General features: G+C 45.3%; 1 protein-coding gene across 1 annotated transcript in view; it reads right to left on the bottom strand.

The window, feature by feature from the left end:
* LOC142251834 (uncharacterized) overlaps nt 1-25,342 on the bottom strand; it is a 132,392-nt gene that overhangs the window by 88,089 nt on the left and 18,961 nt on the right. The window contains exons 2-3 of the mRNA XM_075324881.1: nt 22,916-24,132; nt 18,506-19,367 (exon numbers count right to left, since the gene is read on the bottom strand). Coding sequence (XP_075180996.1) covers nt 18,506-19,367; nt 22,916-24,132 — 2,079 coding nt within the window. The remainder of the gene's footprint in view (nt 1-18,505; nt 19,368-22,915; nt 24,133-25,342) is intronic.

Below are 25,342 nucleotides of genomic sequence, written 5' to 3'. Positions count from 1 at the left end.
TTTAATATGATTGAATAAAAGTGGTTTTATGCAAAATAATTAAGGTCGCGACTGAAGATAAATTGGATTTACTGCCTTTTTGTGAATTTGAACTAAAGTGGTGTTGCAAATCCTACCAATTTTTTTTAAAAAGCTGTTGGGAGTACCTTCTGATGCTTTGCTGTATGGTTTCTGAACCATCACACCCTAGAGGAACTGAATGTATTAAACTCCTTGCCATGTTATGCTCTGTTGAAAATCCTACCAATTTTTTTTATAAAAAGCTGTTGAGATCTATTATGAGTACCTTCTGATGCTGTGCTACATGGTGTTTGAACCTTTCCCCCCTGGGGAAACTTAATTTTTTTAGCAAGTGGAATAAAGCCTGAATTCCAGAGTGAAACAACTGCCACTTCCACGGTGCTGCATGCATCACAAACTGCACTATAGGAAGCAGGCTATGATGCCTCCTGCTCCCAACCTGCTTTTCATCAGATGCAATCATCATCAATGACAGCAGCATTGATGTCTCACAGTGGCGTTCATTTGTCCATAAAACATACAGTACTGAATTATTTGAATAGAATTTGAATAGAGGGCCACTTTAGCCGGTGGTGTTGGTGGAGGATCAGGAGGGCAAGGCCAACACACAATTGGCCACATTGGCAATAGCACTGTAAAGTGTTATGGAGTACATATTACAACTTTCACACTAATGATATAGGGGACGCAGAAAACTACAAATGACTGCCATCCCTCCCCAATGTATGTTACAGGGCCCACCTGAGAGCCCTAAGAAGTCTGAGATTGAGGACAGCCAGTGGCCCTTTCTACATTTGAGTAGAGGGCCACTGGAGCCGGAGGTGCTGGTGGAGGAGGAGGAGGGCAAGTTCAACATCCCAACGGGCACATTGTAGCTGACCTTTTAAAGTGCTGTCAAATATGTCCCAAAAAAGGAGGTGTGAGACAGGCACCAATATAATGTATAAGTTACAGCCCTTTCTAATCAAAAAAGAAGGAAAAATGTAAAAAACAAAACATGTGAGCATATGCTAAAGTGGGTTTTTTTGGAAGTTGGGGCTTGATTTGTCATTTTATTACAGTTATTAGTCACTAGAAACTGTTTCTTAGCAATTTCCCCTCTTTTACTTTGGTTTGTGAGCTGTTCCGGCGACTACGTAAACGCCGCGTGCTGCTCTGACCATGTTATTCAAAGACACAAGAAATGCAGTCAGGCACCTTCTACAGGCTGTGCCCATACTGTTTCAGCCTGTTCCCATCGATTTCAACCCTTTCCCATCGATTTCAGCCTTTTCCTTAGTCACCACAGGTCACCGTTGGGTAAAATTATTCTGGTTTCCCATAGACTTGCATTGGGGGTCGAATATTCGCGAATAGTCGAATATCGGCGAGGTATTCGCCGGATATTCGGCGAAGCGAATATTAGGGTATTTGATCATCCCTAATCATTATGTTTTGTCAATTTTAAGCTAAGTTTTCATAATTAGTGTTTTGGGAGTTTTGACGCTGGATATATTCACTGTAGAAAAAGCAACCAGGATGAGGAAAAACCCCAAACCCGGTTTTCAAAGTACTTCCCAGGGAATAAATAATATGTATATCAACACTGTGATTTAAAATGTAACCTTGAATAAAACCCATAAAAACAGGTTGCAAACTAAAATGTGCAAAAACCTACAAAGTGATTTAAAGTATCAACATGTAATATGATAAACATATAATGTGATACTGATCCTAGGATTTATGATCACTTAAAGAATCTCTTATTTTCATACCCAGTGGGAAGAAAGCGAAAAAGAGGGGAGCTCTTTGTAGGTTTTTGCTCATTTTAGTTTTATCAGTTTTATTAAAGGTTAATTTTGAATCACGGTGTTGCTATTCATACTGGATAAATTCACTGTATAAAGAAACGCAGCTTGTTACATTTCCAGTAAAGTGGATGGGATTTATAGAATCCTCTTGCCCACCGTTATTTTTTTTCGCGCAGCATAAATTGTTCTGCATTGTGGTTTTGGAAATCCACAGACCATCAATTTGTTTTTCGGTAAAAATAAGTTTTATTTGTGGACTTTCCCCATAGATTTAATGAAATGAGGAAAATCAACAGAAAAAAATGCATTTCAGTATATTTCTGCAGTAGAAACGCATTAGAAATGCATCTAATTTGTATTTACAAATAACGTTTTCATAAAGCTAAGTAGCAGAAAATATACTAAACAGAAACATTTTATTAAAATTGTGACACAAAAAAGTGACAAAAAAACGCACCGAAAAAATAAATAAAAAAAATATGTAAAAAATGGACTCACAGTGCAAAGTAATTAACCTGAATTATCTAATTGGTGCAGAAATGCTGCATAAAATCTGCAGTATCAAAAGACATTAAAATCTATCGTGGGAACTTACTTGACCTTCATGCAGGGATAATTATTGTCTAGTTAGTAACTAAAATAGTTATATTTGTTAAATATATTTTCAAAAAAAGAACATCTAATATATAAAGTTGAATGTGTGTATGTGTGTGTGTGTGTGTGTGTGTGTGTGTGTGTGTGTGTGTGTGTGTGTGTATGTCCAGGATTGGCATCTGCACCGTCGCGGCTACTGCCACAAAATTTTGCACACTCACACTTCTGGACCCCGAGAGCGTCATAGGCTATGTTTTGATGGGAAATTTTAACCCCGCGCTTTACAGTTATTCACCAAAAAACCTGCCTCCATTAAAGCGAATGGACCTGGGAGCCACAGTGCAGCCAGAACTTCAGAAGAATGCACAGCCACGCCCTTAAATGGAATGTTAGCATGTCACAATGCAGCCAGGGAAAGAGACAGACACAGACAGGGAAAGAGGCAGACACAGACAGGGTAAGAAACAGACATAGACAGAGTAAGAGACAGGCACAAAGAGACAGACAAAGAGACAGACTGACAGGGAAAGAGAGGGAAAGAGAGAGACAGGTTAAGAGACAGACACAGACAGGTAAAGAGACAGACACAGACAAAGAGACAGAAACAGACACAGGGAAACAGAGACAGGGAAACAGAGGGCAAGAGACAGACAGGGTAAGAGACAGACAAAGACAGGTAAAGAGACAGACACAGGGAAAGAGACTGAAGGAAAGAGACAGACAGGGAAAGAAACAGACAAAGAGACAGACACAGAGAAAGAGACAGAGGGAAAGAGAGGGAAAGAGACAGACAGGTAAAGAGACAGACAAAGAGACAGACACAGGGAAAGAGACAGAGGGAAAAAGACAGACAGGGAAACAGGGAAAGAGACAGACAGGGAAAGAGACAGACAGGGAAAGTGACAGAGATAGCTAGACAGACAGGGAAAGAGATAGATAGACAGGGAAAGAGATTGAGACAGACGGAGAAAGAGACAGAGACAGTCAGAGACAGACAGGGAAAGAGACAGACAGACAAAGAGACCGAGAGATATATACAGAGGGGGAGACAGGCATTAGAATTACATTTATATCTATTTGTTTTGTGGTTTTTGTGTGCAGAATACATTTTTGTTAATACATTCTATTTTGTTAACAGCAGTTTTTAACCCGGACGAAGCCGGGTAGTACAGCTAGTTTCATATAAAATAGATTTTATAGAGGACTAGCTGTAGCACCCGGCGTTGCCCGGGATAGTAACAGTCTCTCAGTTTCTCTCCCAGTCTCTGTCTGTCTCTCTGTCTCTATCTCTTTTTCTGTCTCTTTCCTTGTCTGTCTTTCTCTTTCCCTGTCTGTCTCTCTGTCTCTTTCCCTGTCTGTCTCTTTCCCTTTCTGTCTGTCTGTGTCTGTCTCTTTCACTGTCCGTCTCTTTCAATGTCCGTCTGTTTTTTTGTCTATCTGTTTCTTTGTCTGTCTGTTTCTTTCCCTGTCTGTCTCATTCCCTTTCTGTCTGTCCCTTTCCTTGTCTGTCTCTGTCTGTATCTGTCTCTTTCACTGTCTGTCTCTTTCCCTGTTTGGTTTTTTTTCTGTCTATCTCTGCCTGTTTCTTTCCCTGCCTGTCTCTTTCCCTTTCTGTTCTGTCTCTGCCTGTGTCTGTCTTTGTGTCTGTCTGTTTCTGCCTGTCTCTTTCCCTGTCTCTTTCCATGTCTTTTTGTCTGTCTCTTTCTTTGTCTCTTTCCCTGTCTATCTCTTTCCCTGGCTGCATTCCACACGCCAACATTCCATTTAAGGGTGTGGATGCGCATTGTTCTGAAGTTATGGCTGCACTGTGCTTAGCAGCTCCATTGACTTTAATGAAGCCAGGTTTTTTGGTGAATAACTGTAAATCACGGGGTTAAACTTTCCCCTCAAAACATAGTCTATGACGTTCCCTGAGTCAAATGGAGTGTCTGTGCAAAATTTCATGATTGTAAATGCGACAGTGCAAATTCCTTTAGCGGACATACATTTATACTGTACATACATACACTCATCCTTATATATTAGATAAAGCACTATGGCCCTGAGTGTCTTACAAAGTTTAATATGAAAATGTTGTTTACCAAAATAGCCAAATTGTTTACCATTATCTTTTAATTTTCACAGATATGTTTTTACACATTTAAAAATAAATAAATAAATAAATTTTTTTTGTTGAAGTCAGGAAGGAAAGCAGATGAAACAAAAATCTGAGAGCAAAGAACTTTATATACAAAACCATCTTGACCAATACTCGGAATAAGACTGTAGTAACTGTTGTCACTGGAATATATTTCACTCTCGGATCTTGTAAAGATGACAAAACATTTTTTCTGCCATGCTATATAAATGAGTTACAGTCTTTTTAAATGACATAAATTTTCACAAGGAGAACACTCCATCACCTGTGCCAGTGGCTTTTTATATTTAACTAGTCAATGATCCTATTAATGATCTCCAGAGATTATAAAACAGAATTGCCAGTAATATTCCATCATATTGCTCATGTTGTAAATGTGCATTTATTAAAATACATAATGTATTAAAACACTGAAGAACCTTTAGCCTATAGGTTTCTTATACATTTCTGATAAAAAAAATACATTAATGATGATCCTATTTTTTTCTTACAGAAGTATAACTTGGTCCCGCTGGAAAAACATAAAGGACTAAAGGGTGCTTTACACGCTGCGACATTGCTAGTGATATATTGTCGGGGTCACGTCGTTAGTGACGCATATCCGGCGTCGTTAGCGACATCGCAGTGTGTGACACCTAGGAGCGACAATCAACAATTGCAATAACGTAAAAAATCGTTGATCGTTGACACGTCGCTCCTTTTCATAATATCGTTAGTAGTGCATTCCGCTGGTTCTTCGTCGTTCCTGCGGCAGCACACATCACTATGTGTGACACCGCAGGAACGACGAACATCTCCTTACCTGCGTCCACCGGCAATGAGGAAGGAAGGAGGTGGGCGGCATGTTCCGGCCGCTCATCTTCGCCCCTCCTCTTCTATTAGGCGGCCATTTTGTAAGGCCGCTGTGACGCCGAACGCACCTCCCCCTTGAAGGAGGGATTGTTCGGCAGTAACGGCGACGTCGCAGAGCAGGTATGTGCGTGTGACGCTGCGGTAGCAATATTACTCGCTATGGCAGCGATCACCACATATCGCACGAACAACGGGGACGGGTGCTATCGCACGTGACATCGCTAGCAATCGCTAGCGATGTTGCAGAGTGTAAAGCACCCTTAACTTTCACATGCAATTTGAAGTTCCGGTCTCCTAAAATGGAGCAGAGAGACTTTAGGAAAAATGCAAAAAAAAAATAAAAATGCAGGACTTCAAATTGCAACATGATTAAGGCCTCGTGTTTCCAGTATGTGTGGTGTCTGTTGTCACACGTAACGAGACACGGACACACGTAGACCCATTAAATTCAATGGGTTTGCTCACACGTCCATGTTGAGCACATGCCTGTCCGTGTGCTCCACAAGGCGACATGTTCATTTTCTGCCAACAGCACAGATGTCACACGGATTGCACACCGATGTGATCCGTGTGACATCAGTGTGACATGTACTGGAAACAACACCTATCCCTTAAAAAAAAAAGAATTTTTATACTTGCCTGTCTCTGGCGCTGCTCTTATTTCCAGGTTTCGCTCATTATACCTCATGCATATTCACTCTACTGACCCGTAAGTAACAGCAGCGCCGGAGACAGGTAAGTATACCAGCTCATGCTGTCAATGTGCTATCTGGATTTCACACGGATGGCACAGGAGGAGCACACGTATAACGTACACATGGACATATGGACAAACATACTGACCTGCCTCACGAATTGTCACACATGTGCGTTAAAGGCACAAACGTGTAAAAGAGGCCTAAAATAGTGTTGATTACATAACCATGTCAAACGTGATTTTGCAGCAATGGTGTGGTGGCTATATAAATGGGGAATATGTCAAATACCATAATTTATTAATTAAAGGGGTTGTCCACTACTAGCTCAACCCCTTATGATGCCACATGTTTACCCCAGCTAAAATTAAAATGCCTATACTCACCTCCTGTACCGACACCATTCCAGTGGGGCTCATGTGGGGTTATGATGTCATTTGAGCCCCCCCGTCCAATCTCCGCCGGCTTCTTTCTCCCCGCCTTCATGCCAAATTAGTTATACAACAGGAAGTGAGTGCAGCCACACTGGAATAGGAGGTGAGTATAGGCTTTACTATTTCACCTGGGGCAAATGCGTGGTATCAGAAGGGGTTGTCCTAGTAGTGAACAATCCCTTTAATATAAGTAATCAAATATGCAGTGAATGTAAAGTGTAATACTTTTTGTGAGCAAATAAAGGTGAAAAACTCATCAATCTATTACTAAATGTGTATTTACTTGTAGGTATAAAGAGCGTCTCCATAATTGCCTTATTAAAGCCACATGTGTTATATTTCAAACTAAAGCTTGGCCGGATGGATGCCAGTGAGTTCTGACCAAGCATGACTGTGAGATCAGATTTTATCTCTAATCATTGAAGTGGTCCCTGTCAGCAGTGTTTATTGCACGTGCACAGTAGCTGATCTGAGTCACAGTTATCCATATTCCTGAGTCTCTACTCCATGTCTGACATACATAGACATTACCAAAGGCTCATAGAGCCATATTAGATAAGGGCAGCACTATGGTGAAAAGAGAATGTCACTGTTACATACATAGATATGTATATTACTACAAAAAGTACAAAGCGACTGTAAAATAGTGTTGGTTAAAAAAAAAACAAAAAAAAAACGTAATTCCGTAAATTGCAATATAATACATACTCAATAATTTTGATAACACTAAGATGAGCAACACTAATTCTCAGGACTTAAGTCATCCAGTATTAAAGATTATCAAATTGATCTACTGTGAATTGAATTCAAATCAATTTTTATTAATTTGAACAATTGCATTTTTTTAAAAATTCCTTAAATAACATAAACAACATATAACAACAGAAGTGGAATAGTTATTTCTTTAAGCTGCTTCACAGATTTCAAAGCCTGAAACAGTTAATAAAAGTTACAAATAAAAAAGTTATAAATAATGCAAAACAAGTAATTTTGACATTGCTTTCTTTATGTGCTTTCTGTTTGGCATGTTTTTAGTGTTTTTTTATGGTGAATCCAGCTGACAATCATATGTGCATTCACCTTAAACAGAGCGGGGTGTACTACTGCAGTGCTGAAGAAAATAGAAAATGGGAGTGATAGTGTAATGCTTGCCTCAACGGAGTAGTGTGATACTACTCAATAGGTGGCGCTGGATCGGAAGCTAGACACTATGTGGTGTAGTATAGAATTACTAACTAGATGGCACTGGAAGCACTAGTATACTGAAAGAGCAGAGAGAAAGTCAGACAAGCCGGATCAGTAAACAAGAGGACACAGGGAGCAGGTAGAAACGAGGTCAAGATACAGACCGAGGGTCTGGATACCAGGAGAGTACATATAGGATGCAAGGAGCCAGCAGTGACATGGTCAAGAGGAGGTCCGAGCTCAGAAGCCAGAAGTTAATGACAAGGTCCAGGGGGCAGGTGTACCACCCCGGGGCTCGGCTGGCTGCCGGGCCGCTCGGGTCTGTGCTCGTCGGTGGCTCGAGCTCCTCCTGAACCCGGGGGTCACGTCGCTCTGAAAGGGCTACGTGTAGGGATTTCGGTGGGGAAGGTTCCTGGCCGAGGCCATGGAGTTTAAAGGTGTACGTTTGTGACGCCACCCATGGGTTGTGGTGAATGTGGACACCACCGCTGCCGTTAACTAGGCTCCTGGGGATGGTGTTATGCAGCCTGGTGTTGACCCCTCCGTGGGCAGGGGGTGATGCTACCGGGGCCCGGTGGTTGTGAGGTGCGGGCAAGATGGTGTGGTGCAGTGCACAGCCCGAGGGCACTGTTGTACTCGCTATGACAGATACACTGGAGTCTCTGGTAAACCAAAAAGGATGGTGGTCGGTGCCCGCAGCTGGCTATGCTTTGCCCCTTTCTCAGGTTGGTGGTTCCCGCCTTTCTCCTGCACCTCTTTGTAGAACTTGACTGCCTATGCTTCAGCAACAGTAGTCCGCTCCCCGGCTTGATGTGTGTCGGGGAACCCGTTTGCCCGCAGGCGCTGGCCCGTGGGATCTCTGTGCCTGTGCGGTGGTTTTCTATCCCCCTCGGTGGGCTGTTGCCGTCTTTCGGGTCTTGGGACAGGAAAGGACCTAAGATCCAGACCTCAATCAGTGAATTTGACGTGGTCCAGTGGTCTGAGTACCCCTCCTGGTACTCCGGTTTCCAGTTGGCTCCCCGGTTCGGTTCCGGCGGGCCACTACCCTGTCCCGGTACCTTACGGTTCCACCAGCCATCTTCCCAGCACCTGCAGGTGGCAATCACCGTCTTCCTCCTTGCCAGAGGTGACTGGGCTCCAACCCAGACACCTGGTGTTAGACTGTGGCAGACCTGGTCACAGGTCTGCACTTGAACTCCACTCCACTTCACTGTCAAAACTAATCTAATCTGTTTTTCCTGCCTCAGGGCCTGTGTACTCCTCGGAGGGCGTGGTCAACCGCCTGGCTCCGCCCCCTGGTGTGAACATCAAACCCTGAAGGAGGTGACAAGGGTTTTGTAGGTTGGCTGCTGTCACCTTATTAGGGGCTGGTGTTTGTGCAGGGGGTCTACCTGTGACTACCTGGCTAGTTCAGGGTGTCACATTCCCCCTTGGTCTAATGCAGACCGTCCACGGGCTGCCCGACCACCACCAGTTTATTTTTGTTGCTGAAAGATAAAACGGAAAAAACACAAATACAAGTATACTAAACTTTGTACAATTCAAGCATATTGGTCAATCATCCGTTGCGGGAGGCACATTTTTAAACGTTGCAAAATAAAAACATTTTTATTTAACGGGAACGGGACCAAGTCCTTCAGTCACCCACCCAAACAAACCTAGCCTTGATGCTGCCTCTAGGAAACAGGCAGCACCCCTTTTTTCCCCAGTCCAGGAACAGGAACGGGCCCAGGTGTTGCTCAAACGGGCCGGGTAAAAAGTTCCTTACCCAGCAGTTTCTCAGAGGCCCCACATCCAGGGGACCCCTGACCCGGACTGTTGTCACCGGTTGCATTGGTGATGGGACCTCGGCCTCCTCTGCCGCAGGTCCTTCCTCCAGTCTGCCTCTCTGGAGGCTGTGGGATCTGAAGGGTGGTCAGGGATTTATTTACAAACAGAACTTTGCTGCCAGCGCAGCCTCCTCCAGCCACTTTCCCTCAGTCCACCACAGGGCAGCACGGGTCCCCAATGCCACATTCACTCACGGTGACACTGTCCAGAAAGACCCCATCTTCCACTGCCTGCAGTGCGGGTACGGGGAGCCGGGCTCTGGAACGGGAACTGTCCTCACTCCTTTAAAACTTTAAAATATTCAACTTTAAAACTTTGGAACTGAAGGGGTTAACTCGCGGTGCGGCTCCTTAAGGACAGTCGTTCTCAGGGCACATGCCTGCGAAGTGCCCTAGCTTCCGACAGTACCTGCAAATCGCCATCATCGTGTTTCCAAAGAAGCCGACGACGAGCGGGGTCTCATCTCCGGAAACGGACTCCGTGTCATCCACTGAGCTGCTGCTATCCACTGCCTCCGACTCTGAGCTGGCGGTCTGGGGAGCCTCCGAACCGGGCACGGCTCCCATCGCGGCCAGGTGGACTGCCGGAGCTGACATCCTTCCTGCGGCAGGCGGGTCACTGCCAGCTGCCGCACGGGGAGTCACCACCGGCACTTCAGGGCCCACCGCTCCTTCATCCGTAACGGGGGCTGCAGCCTCCTCTTCGCTGGCGGCAGTTGCTGTGAGCGCCACCACTCCTGCGGTTAGTGTGGATCCGGCGTCGGGTTCAGGAGCAGACATCCTCCATCCGTTCCCCCTTGGTCTTTTCGGGGCACTCTGCTTTCTTTCCGCTCAGCTTCACTTTTTAGCCGCACAAACTTCTGCACTGCTCTGTTCCCAGGGGGCGGGGCTTCAAGTCTCGCGCTCTTTTCGCGGGGAAGACGGGTCTGGCGGGAAACTTCGCGCCAAGGGATAGTGACAAGATGGCGAATTCTGAAATTTTTCAATAGGTCACCGCTGACTCCTGCTTCAAGGTGCACTTCCACCGGTAAGTGGATGAGTTCAATCCTGTTCGTGACGCCAGAAGAGTCGATGTGTACCGCCCCGGGGCTCGGCCGGCTGCCGAGCCGCTCGGGTCTGTGCTCGTCGGTGGGTGGTTCGAGCTCCTCCCGCACCTGGTGTTAGACTGTGGCAGACCTGGTCACAGGTCTGCACTTGAACTCCACTCCACTTCACTGTCAAAACTAATCTAATCTGTTTTTCCTACCTCAGGGCCTGTGTACTCCTCGGAGGGTGTGGCCAACCACCTGGCTCCGCTCCCTGGTGTGAACATCAAACCCTGAGGGAGGTGACAAGGGTTTTGTAGGTTGGCTGCTGTCACCTTATTAGGGGCTGGTGTTTGTGCAGGGGGTCTAACTGTGACTACCTGGCTAGTCCAGCGCGTCACACAGGCAGAGTAGAATCAATAACAATCCAAGTTTGAGTAGCCAAGATCAGATAACAAGACACATCATGAGCCAAGCCTTATTGCAGAACAGGAAATATGACTGGTATCATTCCGGTCGAGCACACTCCCTGATAAAGCAGAGCAATCACCCAGAATGTGGAGCATGTGAGCAAGCCCCTCTCAGCACCAACGTAGGACCCGTTGCGGGGAAGCAGCTCTTCCACAGGACTGCAAGACAGCAGAGCATCAAGGCAAAAAGCTCTGTGCAGAGAAACATGTGAACACTGGCTCTGCAAGAGAGCATAACAGAACATAACAGCACAAGAAATGCAATGCAAATCAGAACCATGACAGAGTCTGTGATTCAAGTGATAGAGCAAGACAGAAATAGGATGGGTGAAGGAGCTATAAAATCTGTGTCTGTGAGCTGATTGAGCCGTGATATAGTCCAATACAGCACAATGCCTACTGTGTTTGAATTTTTAATTACAATATTTTTCCTTCTTGAAAGTATCAAAAATAGTTTGTCAGTTTATGGATTCTTTCACATCTTGGTATAAAAAAATCATTGCGATCATTCAGAAAAGTTGGACAAGTGAAATACGTTTTACATGCGAGTGTGCGATTTTTTTTTCTCGACGAGCATCCGTATTTGCAATGCATTTTTTTTCTCAGCAGCTATTATTCTACAATCATTTACAGTACCATTTACAGTGTTCTGTGCTACTGAATGGTAATGTATCCTTATCCATAACAATCAAAGGACATGCACATGATCCATCTATCTGACATACTTTTTTTTCTTACACCCATTCACATGTATTGGTGAGTCTCGGCCATTTTACGTGATCATACACAGCGTGCTGCGATTTTTTTTCTCAGGCCAAATACAACTGAAGAAAACTTCATAAATCAGCACTGGCTCATTGACTTTCATTGGTATATGATATACATGGTTTGAGAAAGGTCTGAGACATTTGACCAAAACACGTCACTGTATTATATTTATATCTTGAAAATGGAATAAGTAAGAAAAAAGAGAAAAGCAAGTTTGTAGTGAGTGCCATCTGTATTCATCATGACTTTCATTGGTGTGAGGGCATTCTTTATCAGATTGCATTCATCATATTTATACACAGATGTGAGAGAAGCCTAAGGCACCTTACACTTAGTCATATTTTATATCCTGAAGAAAAATCCTGGAAAAGTAGGCTCGTCTGAAAAAGTGCATGTGTGCTTTCTGTTTTGTGAAAAAAAAAACCAAAAAACCCAAAATGAGCCTATACCCTGCAGTAAGTGAGTAAATAGTAATAATACATATAACAAAGGATACATATACCAACATATGCTACTGCACATTTGTTTTGTTTTCCTTTTTTCTGAGACTGACAAGTAGAGATGAGCGATGTTCGAGGTTCGCCAATTTCATGTTCGAATGATTTTGGGGGGTGTTCGAGACATTCGACAAACTCGAGCTTTTTGCTAAAAGTTCGGCAGTTCGAGTTACGTTCGAGAATGGTTCGAGCACCAAACACCGTGGCTTTTCACAGTAAGGCTATGTGCACACGTTGCTGTCTGCATGCGTCCTGCATCCCCAGCACAATCCCTCTCTCTTTCCTACTCACCAATCACGGGCGTCTTGCTGCACGGCTGCCACAAATCTGTGGCATCTTTTCCTCTTTTGAAAATGGCTGCCGCTTCATTATTCAATTAGTTATTTCGTGCTTTCCCCGCCCACCAGTGGCCATGATTGGTTGCAGTCATACACGCTCCCACGATGAGTGACAGCTGTCTCACTGCAACCAATCACAGCCGCCGACGGGCGGGTCTATATCGTGCAGTAAAATAAATAAATAAATAATAAAAAAAAAAAAATGCGGTTCCCCCCATATTTGATACCAGCCAGGATAAGGCCACACAGCTGGAGGCTGGTATTGTCAGGATGGGGAGCGCCACATCATGGGGAGCCCACCACCCTAACAATATCACCCAGCAGCCGCCCGGAATTGCCACATCCATTAGATTCGACAGTCCCGGGACTCCACCCAGCTCATCCCGAATTGCCCTGGTGCGGTGGCAATCGGGGTAATAAGAGGTTAATCATGACAAGCGCCTCTACGAGACACCTTCCATGATCAACCTGAAAGTGAAAGTAAAGAAACACACACAGCGAAAAATCCTTTATTTGGAACAAAAGACAAAAAAACATCCTCTTTCACCATTTTATTAAAATCCGCAAATACCCCTCTAGGTCCGAAGTAATCCACACGACACTGTCAGCTCTGCTACAGATGACGAGTTCTTTGTGTCCTCTCCACGTAGCACATTAAGAGAATCGCGCTGTCACCTCTGACTTCAGTCTGCTTTGCAGACCTCAAGATAACAAAATCTGCCTATGTTCCTCACTGGAGCCAGTGGCTGAGTGGATAGAGTGGTCGCCTAAGAAGCATAACTTCACGACTTCAAGTCCCGGCTGTGTCGGTAAAGATTTTTTTTATTTTCAATTTTAAATGAATTATTATTCATAATTCATTATAAAATATTATTATTTTAATTATGCACAGAGGGGAATAGCCGGACATCATCTATGAGCAACTTCAGGTCTCTCTCTCTCAATAATTAAAAAAAAAAGGGCTTTCCTATATTTTTGTTTCCCAGCCGGGTACAAATAGGCAGCTGGGGGTTGGGGGCAGCCCGTGGCTGCCTGCTGTACCTGGCTAGCATACAAAAACATGGCAAAGCCCACGTAATTTTTTGGGGGGGCAAAAAACTCCTGCATACAGTCCTGGATGGAGTATGCTGAGCCTTGTAATTCTGCAGCTGCTGTCTGTATGGAGGAGCGCAGACAGCAGCTGCAGAACGACAAGGCTCAGCATGCTCCATTCACTAGTGTATGCAGGAGAACAGACAGCAGCTGCAGAACTACAGCCAGGTAAAGCCAGGTACAACTAGGCAGCTGGGGATTGGAATCCGCAGTGCAGGTTAGCCCAAACTTTCTGGGCCCTTCTGCTGCGAATTGCACTCCACAGCCGCCCCAGAAAATGGCGCTTTCATAGGAGTGCCATCATCTGGCTCTTCCAGGTGCCCTGGTGATGTGTGGCTTGCTGGGTAATAATAAGTTAATACTAGCTTTGTTTTACTAGCTAGTATTAAGTCAGAGATTCTTAATGTCAGGCAAGTTTGACCTGGTTATTAAGAATCTCCAAAAAAGGGTTAAAAAAAAAACACCACACAGAGAAAAAATACTTTAATAGAAATACACAGACACACTTAGGGACTCCATGTTTATTACTCCCTATCAGCCCTCCACGATCCATGGTTTTCTGTCTTCTTTCTCCTTCAACCCATGCAGCACTGCTACATCAGACAGCAGTGCTTGGGAGGAAGACGCTGCTGCTCCCTGTGCAGTCTATTCACTCAGTGAGTGAGCAGAGTCTGCAGGCTGTAAGGGGTGATGTCACCGCTGACAGGCGGGTTGCTACAGCAACGGTGATCTCTGTTATTGACCGGCTGTGGCAGCCGGTGAATAACGGAACGGGGAAGCGGAACGGGGAAGGCGACCATGTACCAGAGCATTTCGTTGGTACACGGAGATGCTGGAACAATCACCACGTACCGGAGAGTTGCAATGACAGGACCTAGCAATGACGTCTAGCCATGTGACCAGTCTGTAGCCAATGAGATAATAGACACGTGACTGGTCACATGCTTTTTTGACATCAAGGAAGGTCCTATCATCAGTGCTGGTTACCAGGAGGACGCAGCGATTATCGGAAGGAAAAGCGGCGGGAGACAGAGTGCAGGACGCGTCACAGGGACCTGTAAGTGTTATGGCAATGTTTATTAACTGTATGTGTACATTTATAATGTGTTTTTATGTGTTTGTGTATGCCTGCCATTGGTTTCAATGGGGCTCGAGAGGTTCGTCAAACCGAACTCAAACGGAGCCTCCGTTCGACGAACCGAACTCGAGCCTTCAGAGGCTCGCTCATCTCTACTGACTAGTCATAATCAACATCTTTTGCAGTGATTTTTTTTTCTATAAAAGAAAAAGGGAAAATTCCCAACATTTCAGACGTTTAAAGGGGTTTCTCAAAAAAAAAGTTAATTTCAATGTTGATTCTAATCAACAGATCTTGAAATAATAATCATTTCAAATGTTAAAAAAATGTTCCTGTGCTGAGATAATCTTGTATATGTGTCACTGCTATGTGTTGTGTATGTCTGACCGTACAGGGACATGGTCTGATCATTCCACATCTCCTGGGCAAAGGAGGAAGTAAGAGTATACAGACATTACAGAACGAGATCATAGATGATTCTTTTTGTGAGGTAAAACTTTTCCCTGCCTGTTTATTTAAAACTTATTTTACCGCAAAGAAAGAATTATTTATGATTCCCTGCTGTAATATCTGTGTGCTCTTTCACCTTCTCCGCTGCTCAGGAGATGTTGTATGATCAGACCATGTCCCTGTACAGTCAGACACGACCATTACACAGTACACAGTAGGGGCACATATATAAGATTATCTCACCACAGGGACATTTTTTTCAAACACATGCAATTGTGGAAATTATTATTATTCTAAGATCTATTAATTATCATGAACTTTGTTCGTGGGGAAAACCCCTTTAAAAGTAAGTGTCTACCTTTCAATGTGTGCAAGTTACAAAAATGTTAAACATTTTGGCACACTTGTTTTACTAGTCCAATTTTACATGCGTACATACAATACCACACTATTACATTGCCATGTTGTAGGTGGTTAATTTTGGGGCATGTATTGACTCTTTTTCTTGTCACATCTTGAAAAGTAGTGCACATTTTATTTTTTGGCATACCTGATTTCCTAGTCAAAAATAACAATAGTAGTTTTTGTCTTTCTGGAAATGTACCTAATTAGTAATATGGGTTTTTTTATGTTACTTTCTATTGTAGTACTCATGGTTTTGGTTTTTGTTAGGAGGGGAGAATAGTGTTTAAAATAAGAGAAGAAAAATTAAAAACCTATTTCACAAAGGTGTTTCGCTAGTCCAATTTAGCAATCCGTACTTCCCACAACTGTACTATCAGCTGTGGCCACATTTCAATTCCCGGCCATGTTGTGTGCCTACTTGACATTTGTTGTTACGTTATCCTGTTTTGGCAGGGAGATTTAATTTGCTTACCAGAAAAAAAATCTTATAAAAATACACTAATTCTAGACATTTAATTGTGCAGATAAGTTTTGTATAGAAAGTATATTAAGGCTATGTGCCCATGTTGCGTTCTGTCCCTGCAGAAATTTCTGCAGCGATTTGAACAGCACACGTGCGCTTCAAATCGCTGCAGAAACACTGCATAGTGAAAAGCCGATTTCATGCGCTCTGCATGCAGCCCCTCCCATAGACAGAGCGGGGGCTAGATGCAAAGCGCACAAAAGAAGTGACATGTCACTTCTTAGAACGCAGCACTTCGGCAGTAGCCGAAGCGCTGCGCTCTAATACGCCACGTGGGCTTGGTTAAGGCACAATCTTCATAGATTGTGCTAGGGACGCAGGACGCATGCAGTTATGCTGCGGTGCAGATCGCAGCGTAACTGCATGAAAATACGCTACGTGGGCACATAGCCTAAAATCTCATGCTTTATTAATATAAATATTAAAAAAGAAAAAAACAATGTTTTTTCCTTCACGTATTATAAACAACTCACTAAGCCACCAAAGTAAACAATCTATGTGGCTGGGTTCAGTTAATTGTAAACCGCCCAACATATAGAGTACCAACCAGAGAAGGTCACTATGATGGCCACTAAATGTCATACAAAAAACACAAGAGAAAAACACAATAGACAGAACAAAAAAACGCGTGATTTTACTAAAGAGCAACGGACAGTGGTCCTATTAGAAAAACTCAGCAAAACAAACAATTAAACCCAAATAACTATATGTTCACTCAATGGGATGCTGACAGTGGTCAGACATAGGAGAAAAACATATAGCATAAGGACAAGGAATAATCTCACCGCGTCCTTCTATGTCAGGGTGTGTAGGGTCTCTATCGGAGTTCTGGATCCAAAGTACCAATCCAGTTCTATCTGTCCATATTAGCTCCTGGAGAACAAAAATAGCAACAACCTGCTACCCCAATCTCCTGTCCTAACAAGGATGGTCCACAGCTAATGTATCAAGCTGGACCCCTAACATGACTCTAACTGTGTCCCGATGCGTCTCGTCATCAGTGACTCCTCAGGGGACATAGTGCTTGATATAGGTAAGGTCCTTGCTGCCAGCTATCATATACCGATAGTGCTAGAGAGCCCGGCACAACTAAATTGGGGTCTTTTAAACATATTAGCTACACATCTGATCAAATCAGGTAGGTTTAAACTCACCTGGTATTAATTCCATCAGAGCTGTGCGTTATGGTGCCATAATTCAGATCGCAGCATCCACATGTTCTTTAGCTTCCTGGATTGCATAGCGTGCGTTCCATGTGGAGTCACGCCCCCCACATCCGGAAGTTCAGAGGGAGGAGATAACATTCTCCTCGTGTGCTGTTACATATATCGTGCACACAATCAAGTGAATTGCTCACCGGATCAGAAGATGCGGAAGAGAAGGAGATAACTCCTCCTCTGTCACAGCATGGAGAAGCGTGCGTTCCAAATGGAACCACGCTCTCCAATACCCGGACATCTGGCGAGGGAAGTAAAACTCATCTTCTCAAGATGCCTAGCGTGTGTTCCCTTAGTAACCACGCTCCGAACATGCGGATGTAGAGGGAGGGGGAGAAACAGATCAAACTCCTCCTAGTCCACCCACAAAGCGAGCACACAGGCAGAAAGGAACGATTTCAGTCAGTCACACCGTCCCCGGGGTGAGAGGCAATCATCCCTCATTCTATTCAATACAACTGAACTTGTATTCAATTGTACTCAATACAACTTGGGATCCCCCTCTTCAAATGTCTAGGGTGGCAACTATCCCATTGGAGTAGAGAATTTGATGTTGTATGTTTTTGATATGTAGAGGTCTGAAGATCTCCTTCAGCATCCCTACATAACAGGATGTCAAGAAAGGGTAAAGCCCCTCCCTCTTCAAATGCTGAGGTAAATCTTAATCCAATATTGTTGTTATCAAGGCTCGCTATATAGTCAGATAACTGCTCCCTGGGGCCATTCCAGACCACCAGGATATCATCTATATAGCAAGCCCATATTTCAAAGTGTTGTGTCACCTCCTCTGTCTCATGTATGAAAATCCTCGTCTCTTCCCATCAACCTAGCAAATTAGCATACGAGGGAGCACATAGGCTCCACATCACCGTGCCCCTGAGCAGGTGGTAGAAACGGCTGTCAAAGAGGAAGACATTTCTGGTGAGACAAAAATTCAGGAGTTTCAGAACAAAGTCATTATGCTGTCGATATTGAACACCTCTTGTGGAAAGAAAATATTTCACAGCCTCCATTCCTTTGTCATGTGGTATGGAGGAGTATAGTGCCTCGACATCAATGCTCCCAAGCATAGCACCAGGTTGGAGGGTTATACCCTCCAATTTACGTAGGAGATCCGGTGTATCCTGGATATGGGACTGTAATGCCATCACAAAGGGTCTTAAAATCTGGTCCAAATATATCCTACAATTTTGTGTGAGGCTATTGATTCCTGAGACAATGGGTCTTCCCTTTAGGGGGTGTAGACCCTTATGCACTTTTGGGAGGCAATAGAAGGTTGCCATAACCGGGTTCTTTTGATATTGAAAGTCATATTCAGATTTGTCAATGACTCCCAATGTCAATCCTTCATCAATTATAACTTTTAGTTCCTCAAAATACATTTTAGTGGGGTTTCTAGGGAGGACCTCATATCCATCTCGATCACCCAGCAGGGCCAGACACAGATCAACGTACCAGGCGGTATCCATGACGACCACATTGCCACTCTTATCTGAGGGTTTTATGACAATATGGTCATCATTCTCCAGCCCCTTAAGGGCCTGGATGTCCATTTTACTCAAATTAAACCTGGCAAACACGTTGGTCACAGCCAATTTTCTGAGATCATTTGTCACCAACTCCTCAAAGATATCTTTTGCTGACAAATCCCCCAGTACAGGCGGGGTATTAGAGATTTTATTCCTGAGGGTTGTAAAAGGACCCTGGCCTCGTAGATTTGGATTTTCCAACTCCAGACTATTCAGTAATCTAATGTCAGGGAGTAAGTCAGTTGGAATATCCAAATCTTGGCAGATCCTGGCGTCTTGTCTTCGGAAATGTTTTCTCCACCTCAATTTCCTCAAAAACAAGTTGAGGTCCTTGACAGATTCAAAAAGGTCAAAATTTGAGGTCGGGACAAATGAATGTCCTCTCTTTAAGAGTCCAATTTCAATTGAGTTTAGTTCTCTCTCAGAGAGATTGATCACCTGTATATTTGATGTAATTTGCCCGTGTGGTATTGACGGTTCCTGAGAAAATGGGGTTCAAATGGACGGGGGGGGGAGGCAAAATCAGCTCTCTCTCCTGATCTATAACCTCCCCTACCCCTTCCTCTCCCTTTATTTTTATTTCTCTTAGGTCTCCTAAACCCCTCGGTATCCGGGGTCTCGGTATCCGAGGAAGGGACTGTTACAGGGATATCAGTCACTGGTTGGTTATTAATGACCTGATATGCTCTGTTATCCTTGAAATCAAGGATGTCCCTATTATATTGTTTATGCTTCTGTTCTTTTAGGTGGTATTGAAACCGTTCCAGACTATCATGCAACTTCTTTTCTTTATTCACGAAATCAGGTTCGTTTGAATATTTTTTAGTTATTTCAATGGATTCTTTTAGCTTAGTATTCATTTGTGATGAGTTTTGTCACATCTCAAGAAGTTTGCAAACTGGAGATACATATACAAAAAGCAGTCGAGTCACCCTGGAAACAAGGACAGCATGGCCAGCAGTGGATCCAATATAATAGGAAGAGAAGCAATGTCAGCATTAGAGTTGAGCGCGGTTCGCGGTTCGAGGTTCTCAAGTTCTAAGCTCGAGTGATTTTGGGGGCTGTTCGAGATCGAACTAGAACTCGAGCTTTTTGCAAAAGCTCGATAGTTCTAGATACGTTCGAGAACGGTTCTAGCAGCAAAAAGCAGGGCTTTTTACAGCTACAGTGTGCAGGAGCCATCGCTGGCAGCCTGCCAGAAGCTGGTAACCAAGATAAACATCGGGTATCCAAGCAAAGTGCTTTGGTTAGTAACCCGATGTTTATCCTAGTTACGTGCAGGAAGCCCACACTTCCCCGCTCAGCTCGCTCCGAACCCTCCTGCCCGCGGCATGTATTGTACACAAGTACACACACACACACACACACACACACACACAAACACACACATGGTCCCGCTCGGCTTACCTGCGGTGATGAAGTCCCGCCATCCCGACCTCAGCGCTGTCACTGTCCTCCATGGCCGCCGCTTGTCACATCACCTTCTCTCGCTTCCGACCCGAGACTGACTAGCGGTGACGTCACGGGCCTCTCGCGATACTTGGTGTGAAGGCGCCGGTCATTGAACTCAGTGACAGGTGCAGTCAGTGTGCAGGAGATCAGTGCAGGTAATGTACCTCGCTGACAGCAGCACTTGTCATCCCCCTGCAGTGACCTGGGCTGACCCATTGATGTTAGCTCAGGTCACTGCACTGCTCTCCCAGCCAATGGGGAACATCCTGCTCTTCATTGACAGGGACAGTGTGGATCGTCATGGCAACCCCTTGGATTACACCAGACCTGGATTTGTTTTTCATTCTAAAAAATTGGTTAAAGAGGGAATGTTTTGGGGAGTGTTTTTTCAAATAAAAATGTGTTTGTCGTCTATTTTTTTATTACTGACTGGGTGTAATACTATTGTATGTTCTGAGGATTTCGATAGCGTTAGGGCAATGACAACCAGAGACGAGTTCTTGGTACAAGATGTTTATAATATGTAACCACGGTAGGTACAGAACGGAACAAACACAGCAGAACAATTACAGGAAATACTTTCCCGAAACGGAGCGAAGGGAATTCCCGGGGCCACGCACCGGACTCCCCCAGGGAGACCACCAGAGCGAACCCCTATACAGGGACTGTCCGGCAATCACCCCGGAAGGCCTAAATGCGCAGCAGCCGGGACACAAGGGGCAAGTGGTAAAGTCCAGAAGTGTCCGTACGGGATGATAGTCCAGAGTGGTTACAAACCGGAAGGAACCGGGCAGAAGTGCTGACCACAGACGGCAGACGGAGTCCGGGCACAGCTTGAAGAAACCGGGTATGGTCCAGAGTCGGTCGGTAGTCTTTCAGGAGGATCCAAAGGCAATCAGGAATTAGAAGCAGCAAGGCAGGAGCACACAGCAAGCAGTATACTCAGGCACTGGACTAGGCTTAGAGGCGGCCTTTTAAGCAGCTGGACAGGAAGTAGGGCAACAGAACAGTAAACTCCATGTTAACCGAGGGCAAGCTTTTGTCAAAAGAGAACTGGAAAACCCGGAAACCTGACATTACTCCCCCCCCCAGAAACGGCCTCAGGACGGATCAGGGCCTGGCTTGTCCGGGTACCGTCGATGAAACTGAGCAATCTTCCGGGGTGCCCGAATGTTACCCACCGGTTCCCAGGAATCGTCCTCGGGGGCGTACCCCTGCCAACGTACCAGATATTGAAGCCGACGACGATGGAGCCGGGAGTCAATAATGCCCTCAACCACGAACTGCTCCTCGCCGTCGACCATCACAGGCGGAGGAGGAGGCACGACACGACCATGAAACGTATTAGGAGAAACGGGTTTGAGGAGAGAAACATGAAAGACCGGGTGTACCTTCAGATGGTGCGGTAACCGCAGCCGACAGGCCACAGGGCTCACGATCCCGGTGATCTTAAACGGACTGATGAATTTTTGTCCCAGCTTCTGCGAAGGAACACCCAATCTCAGGTTTTTGGTGGATAACCATACAGAGTCCCCTACCTTATACATGGGTGCCGGTTTCCGGTGAGTGTCTGCCGACCTCTTGTAACGCTCCTGAGCCGTAGCCACAGTGTCCTTTAGAATCTCCAGATTTTGTCGTAGCTCTGTCAATCGGTCCTCCACCGCTGGCACCGAAACCGCAACGGGTGACCTAGGCAAAACATTCGGATGGTAACCCAAGTTAGCAAAAAAGGGCGTTACCTTAGTGGAGCTGCTCTGAGTGTTGTTATACGAGAACTCCGCCAACGGAAGCATCTTCAACCAATCGTCCTGCAGATGGCTGACATAACATCGAAGGTATTGTTCCAGGGTTTGATTAGTCCGTTCGGTTTGCCCATTTGTCTGAGGATGGTATGCAGAAGACAAACAGACATCAATCTGGAGTGCCGTACAAAACCCCTTCCAGAACCTAGACGTGAACTGCACGCCCCGGTCAGAGATGATCTCGTCTGGTACCCCATGCAATCGGAATACGTTCTGGATAACCAAATCCACTGTCTCTGCGGCTGAGGGAAGACCGGTACACGGAATAAAGTGAGCAGCTTTTGTCAACCGATCCACCACCACTAAAATGGTATTGTGACCGCCTGAGACCGGCAACTCCACAATAAAATCCATTGATATAGACCCCCAAGGGCGAGATGGCACGGGTAACGGTTGGAGGAGTCCCGTAGGAGCCACACGAGGGACCTTGCACCGGGCACAAACCACACATGAGTGGACATAGTCCTTTACATCCTTTAAACTGGTAGGCCACCAGAAAAAACGGCTCAGAAATTCCTGCGTCTTCTGTACCCCCCTATGACCAGCCAACACGGAGTCATGGACTAACTTGAGAACCCGAAGTCTTACGGCCTCCGGGACATAAATGCGTCGCTCTCTCAACCACACACCATTCCGAAGAACAAGAGTTACATCATTCGGGGGGGCAGCAAGAAATACGTCACCATCATAGGCCAGCTTGATGTCCTTCCACAAGTCCTGGTCCTGGATTACTCCAACGAAATTGGCATCCGATAACACGGTCTGAGACGGGGTTCCAGGCACGGAGTCCACGGCGTGGATTCGGGACAAGGCATCGGCTTTCCCATTACGTGAACCTGGACGGTAGGTAACGATAAAATTGAACTGGCTAAGGAATAGGCTCCAACGGGCTTGCCGTGGAGACAGGCACCTGGCAGACTTAAGAAATTCCAGATTACGATGATCTGTGAGTACTATCACTTGCTGCGCGGCTCCCTGTAAGTGGTGTCTCCATTCCTTAAAAGCTGAAATAATCGCCAACAATTCCTTGTCCGCAATGTCATAGTTCCTTTCTGCAGGGGACAACCGGCGGGAAAAGAAAGCACACGGATGCAAGAGACTCTTGTCCCCAGTCCTTTGAGAAAGGATGGCCCCTAATGCATAGTCGGAAGCGTCGACTTCCACGATAAAGGGAAGTGCGGGATTCGGATGTACTAATATTGGCGCTGAGGTAAAACAAACCTTGAGACGATGGAAAGCTTCCTGGGCCTGGGTGGACCACACAAACTTCTGTCCTTTCTTGGTTAACAGAGTGATGGGACGAACGATCTCTGAAAAGTTACGGATAAAGCGTCGGTAAAAGTTGGCAAAACCGACAAAGCGTTGTACCTCTTTGATGTTTCCCGGTTCCGGCCAGTCTAGAATTGCTTGTATCTTGCCAGACTCCATGTTCAGTCCCTGAGGAGAGATGACATAACCTAAGAATTGTATTTGTGAGCAATGGAATTCGCATTTCTCCAGCTTAATGTACAGGTGGTTTTCCCTCAGCCGGGTAAGTACGGTCTTGACGTGCTCCTGGTGTTCCTGTAGGGAATCAGAAAAGATTAGGATATCGTCCAGATAAATCACCATGAATTGGTCCATTATATCCCTAAAAATATCGTTAACTAGATGTTGGAAAGCCGCGGGAGCGTTACAAAGTCCAAAAGGCATCACTAGGTACTCAAAATGTCCATACCGACATCGGAACGCGGTCTTCCACTCGTCTCCAGGACGTATGCGAAGTAGATTATATGCCCCACGGAGATCCAATTTAGTGAATATTTTTGCCTGTTGGACCCTCTCCAATAGCTCAGGAATCAACGGTAACGGATACCGGTTCCGGATGGTTATTTTATTCAGTTCCCGGTAGTCAATACAGGGTCTCAGAGTCCCCTCTTTCTTTTTCACGAAAAAGATGGGTGCCCCTGCTGGTGAGGTAGACGGGCGAATAAATCCCTTGGCTAGACTTTCATCAATGTACTCTTTTAGTGCTTCTAGCTCAGGTGCCGCCAACGGGTAGACATGACCAAACGGGATCTCCGCCCCTGGGAGTAAGTCTATGGGGCAATCATACGGTCTATGCGGGGGAAGCCGATCGGCTTTTCTTTTGTCGCATATATCAGCGAAGTCATGATAAACCGGGGGTAAAACAGGTACCTGTACAGTGCCCTCCGCATTCGGTGTTACTGGAACCGGAACAGTTGGACTAATGGTCGGACCACTCTGCGGTGGGAAGGATATTTCCTTAGTCTCCCAATCGATGACAGGATTTGTAGACCGTAGCCACGGAATACCTAAAATAATCGGAAAATGAGGAGAAGAAATTACCATGAAAACAAGGGTCTCCTGCTGACCTGGCTTCATCACGCATTTTAGCGGTACTGTTTCCCGATCAACTGGTCCAGAGATTAACGGAGATCCGTCTACTGTCTCCATGGTAACCGGTGAGGATCTTTGCTGAGTCCGGATACCGTGTTTCCTGGCAAAAGAAGAGTCCATGAAATTTCCCCCTGCCCCAGAGTCTATCATTGCAGAGGTAGGTATTAGCTTTCCCTCCCACCGGATCTGAATGGGAAGCGAGCAATGGGTATATTTCCCCTCTGAGTCCTTCGGTGAGGTTGACATTACAGTCAAGGGAAATACCACATCCAAGTGTCCACTTGCCTCAGAGATATCGGACTCTGCGTCCGTGTTGTCACACTCTGCCATGGCTGCCAATACCTTATTTGGGCGATTTGGACGTTTCGGGCAGTCGATCAAGAAATGGTCCGATTGACCGCAATAGAAACACAAACGCTCACGGAGCCGGTGTTCACGACGTTCGTTGGTCTCTCGCTTTTGCAGAGAGTCCACTTGCATAGGAACGTCCTCGGCCTCCCGTGGCGTCCGGAGAGCGGGTTCTCTGGAAGGAAACGCAAAGTTGTTTACACGGTTTACAGCTGCCCATTTTTCCTGTCTACGTTCCGTCAAGCGGGTATCAATACGCACACAGTGCTGGAGAAACAGTTCAAAATCCCCTGGAGATTCGGAACGAGCTAACTCGTCCTTGATGGTACCGGACAAACCTTTTCTGAAAACAGACAATAATGCATTGTTTCCCCAGTCGGTGTCTACCACTAACCTCTTGATCTCTTTGGC

This window comes from Anomaloglossus baeobatrachus, chromosome 9 (assembly GCF_048569485.1).
Source record: "Anomaloglossus baeobatrachus isolate aAnoBae1 chromosome 9, aAnoBae1.hap1, whole genome shotgun sequence".
Taxonomy (NCBI): Eukaryota; Metazoa; Chordata; class Amphibia; order Anura; family Aromobatidae; genus Anomaloglossus; species Anomaloglossus baeobatrachus.
Note: the sequence above shows the minus strand (reverse complement) of the source record. Positions and strands in the feature narration are given on the sequence as shown.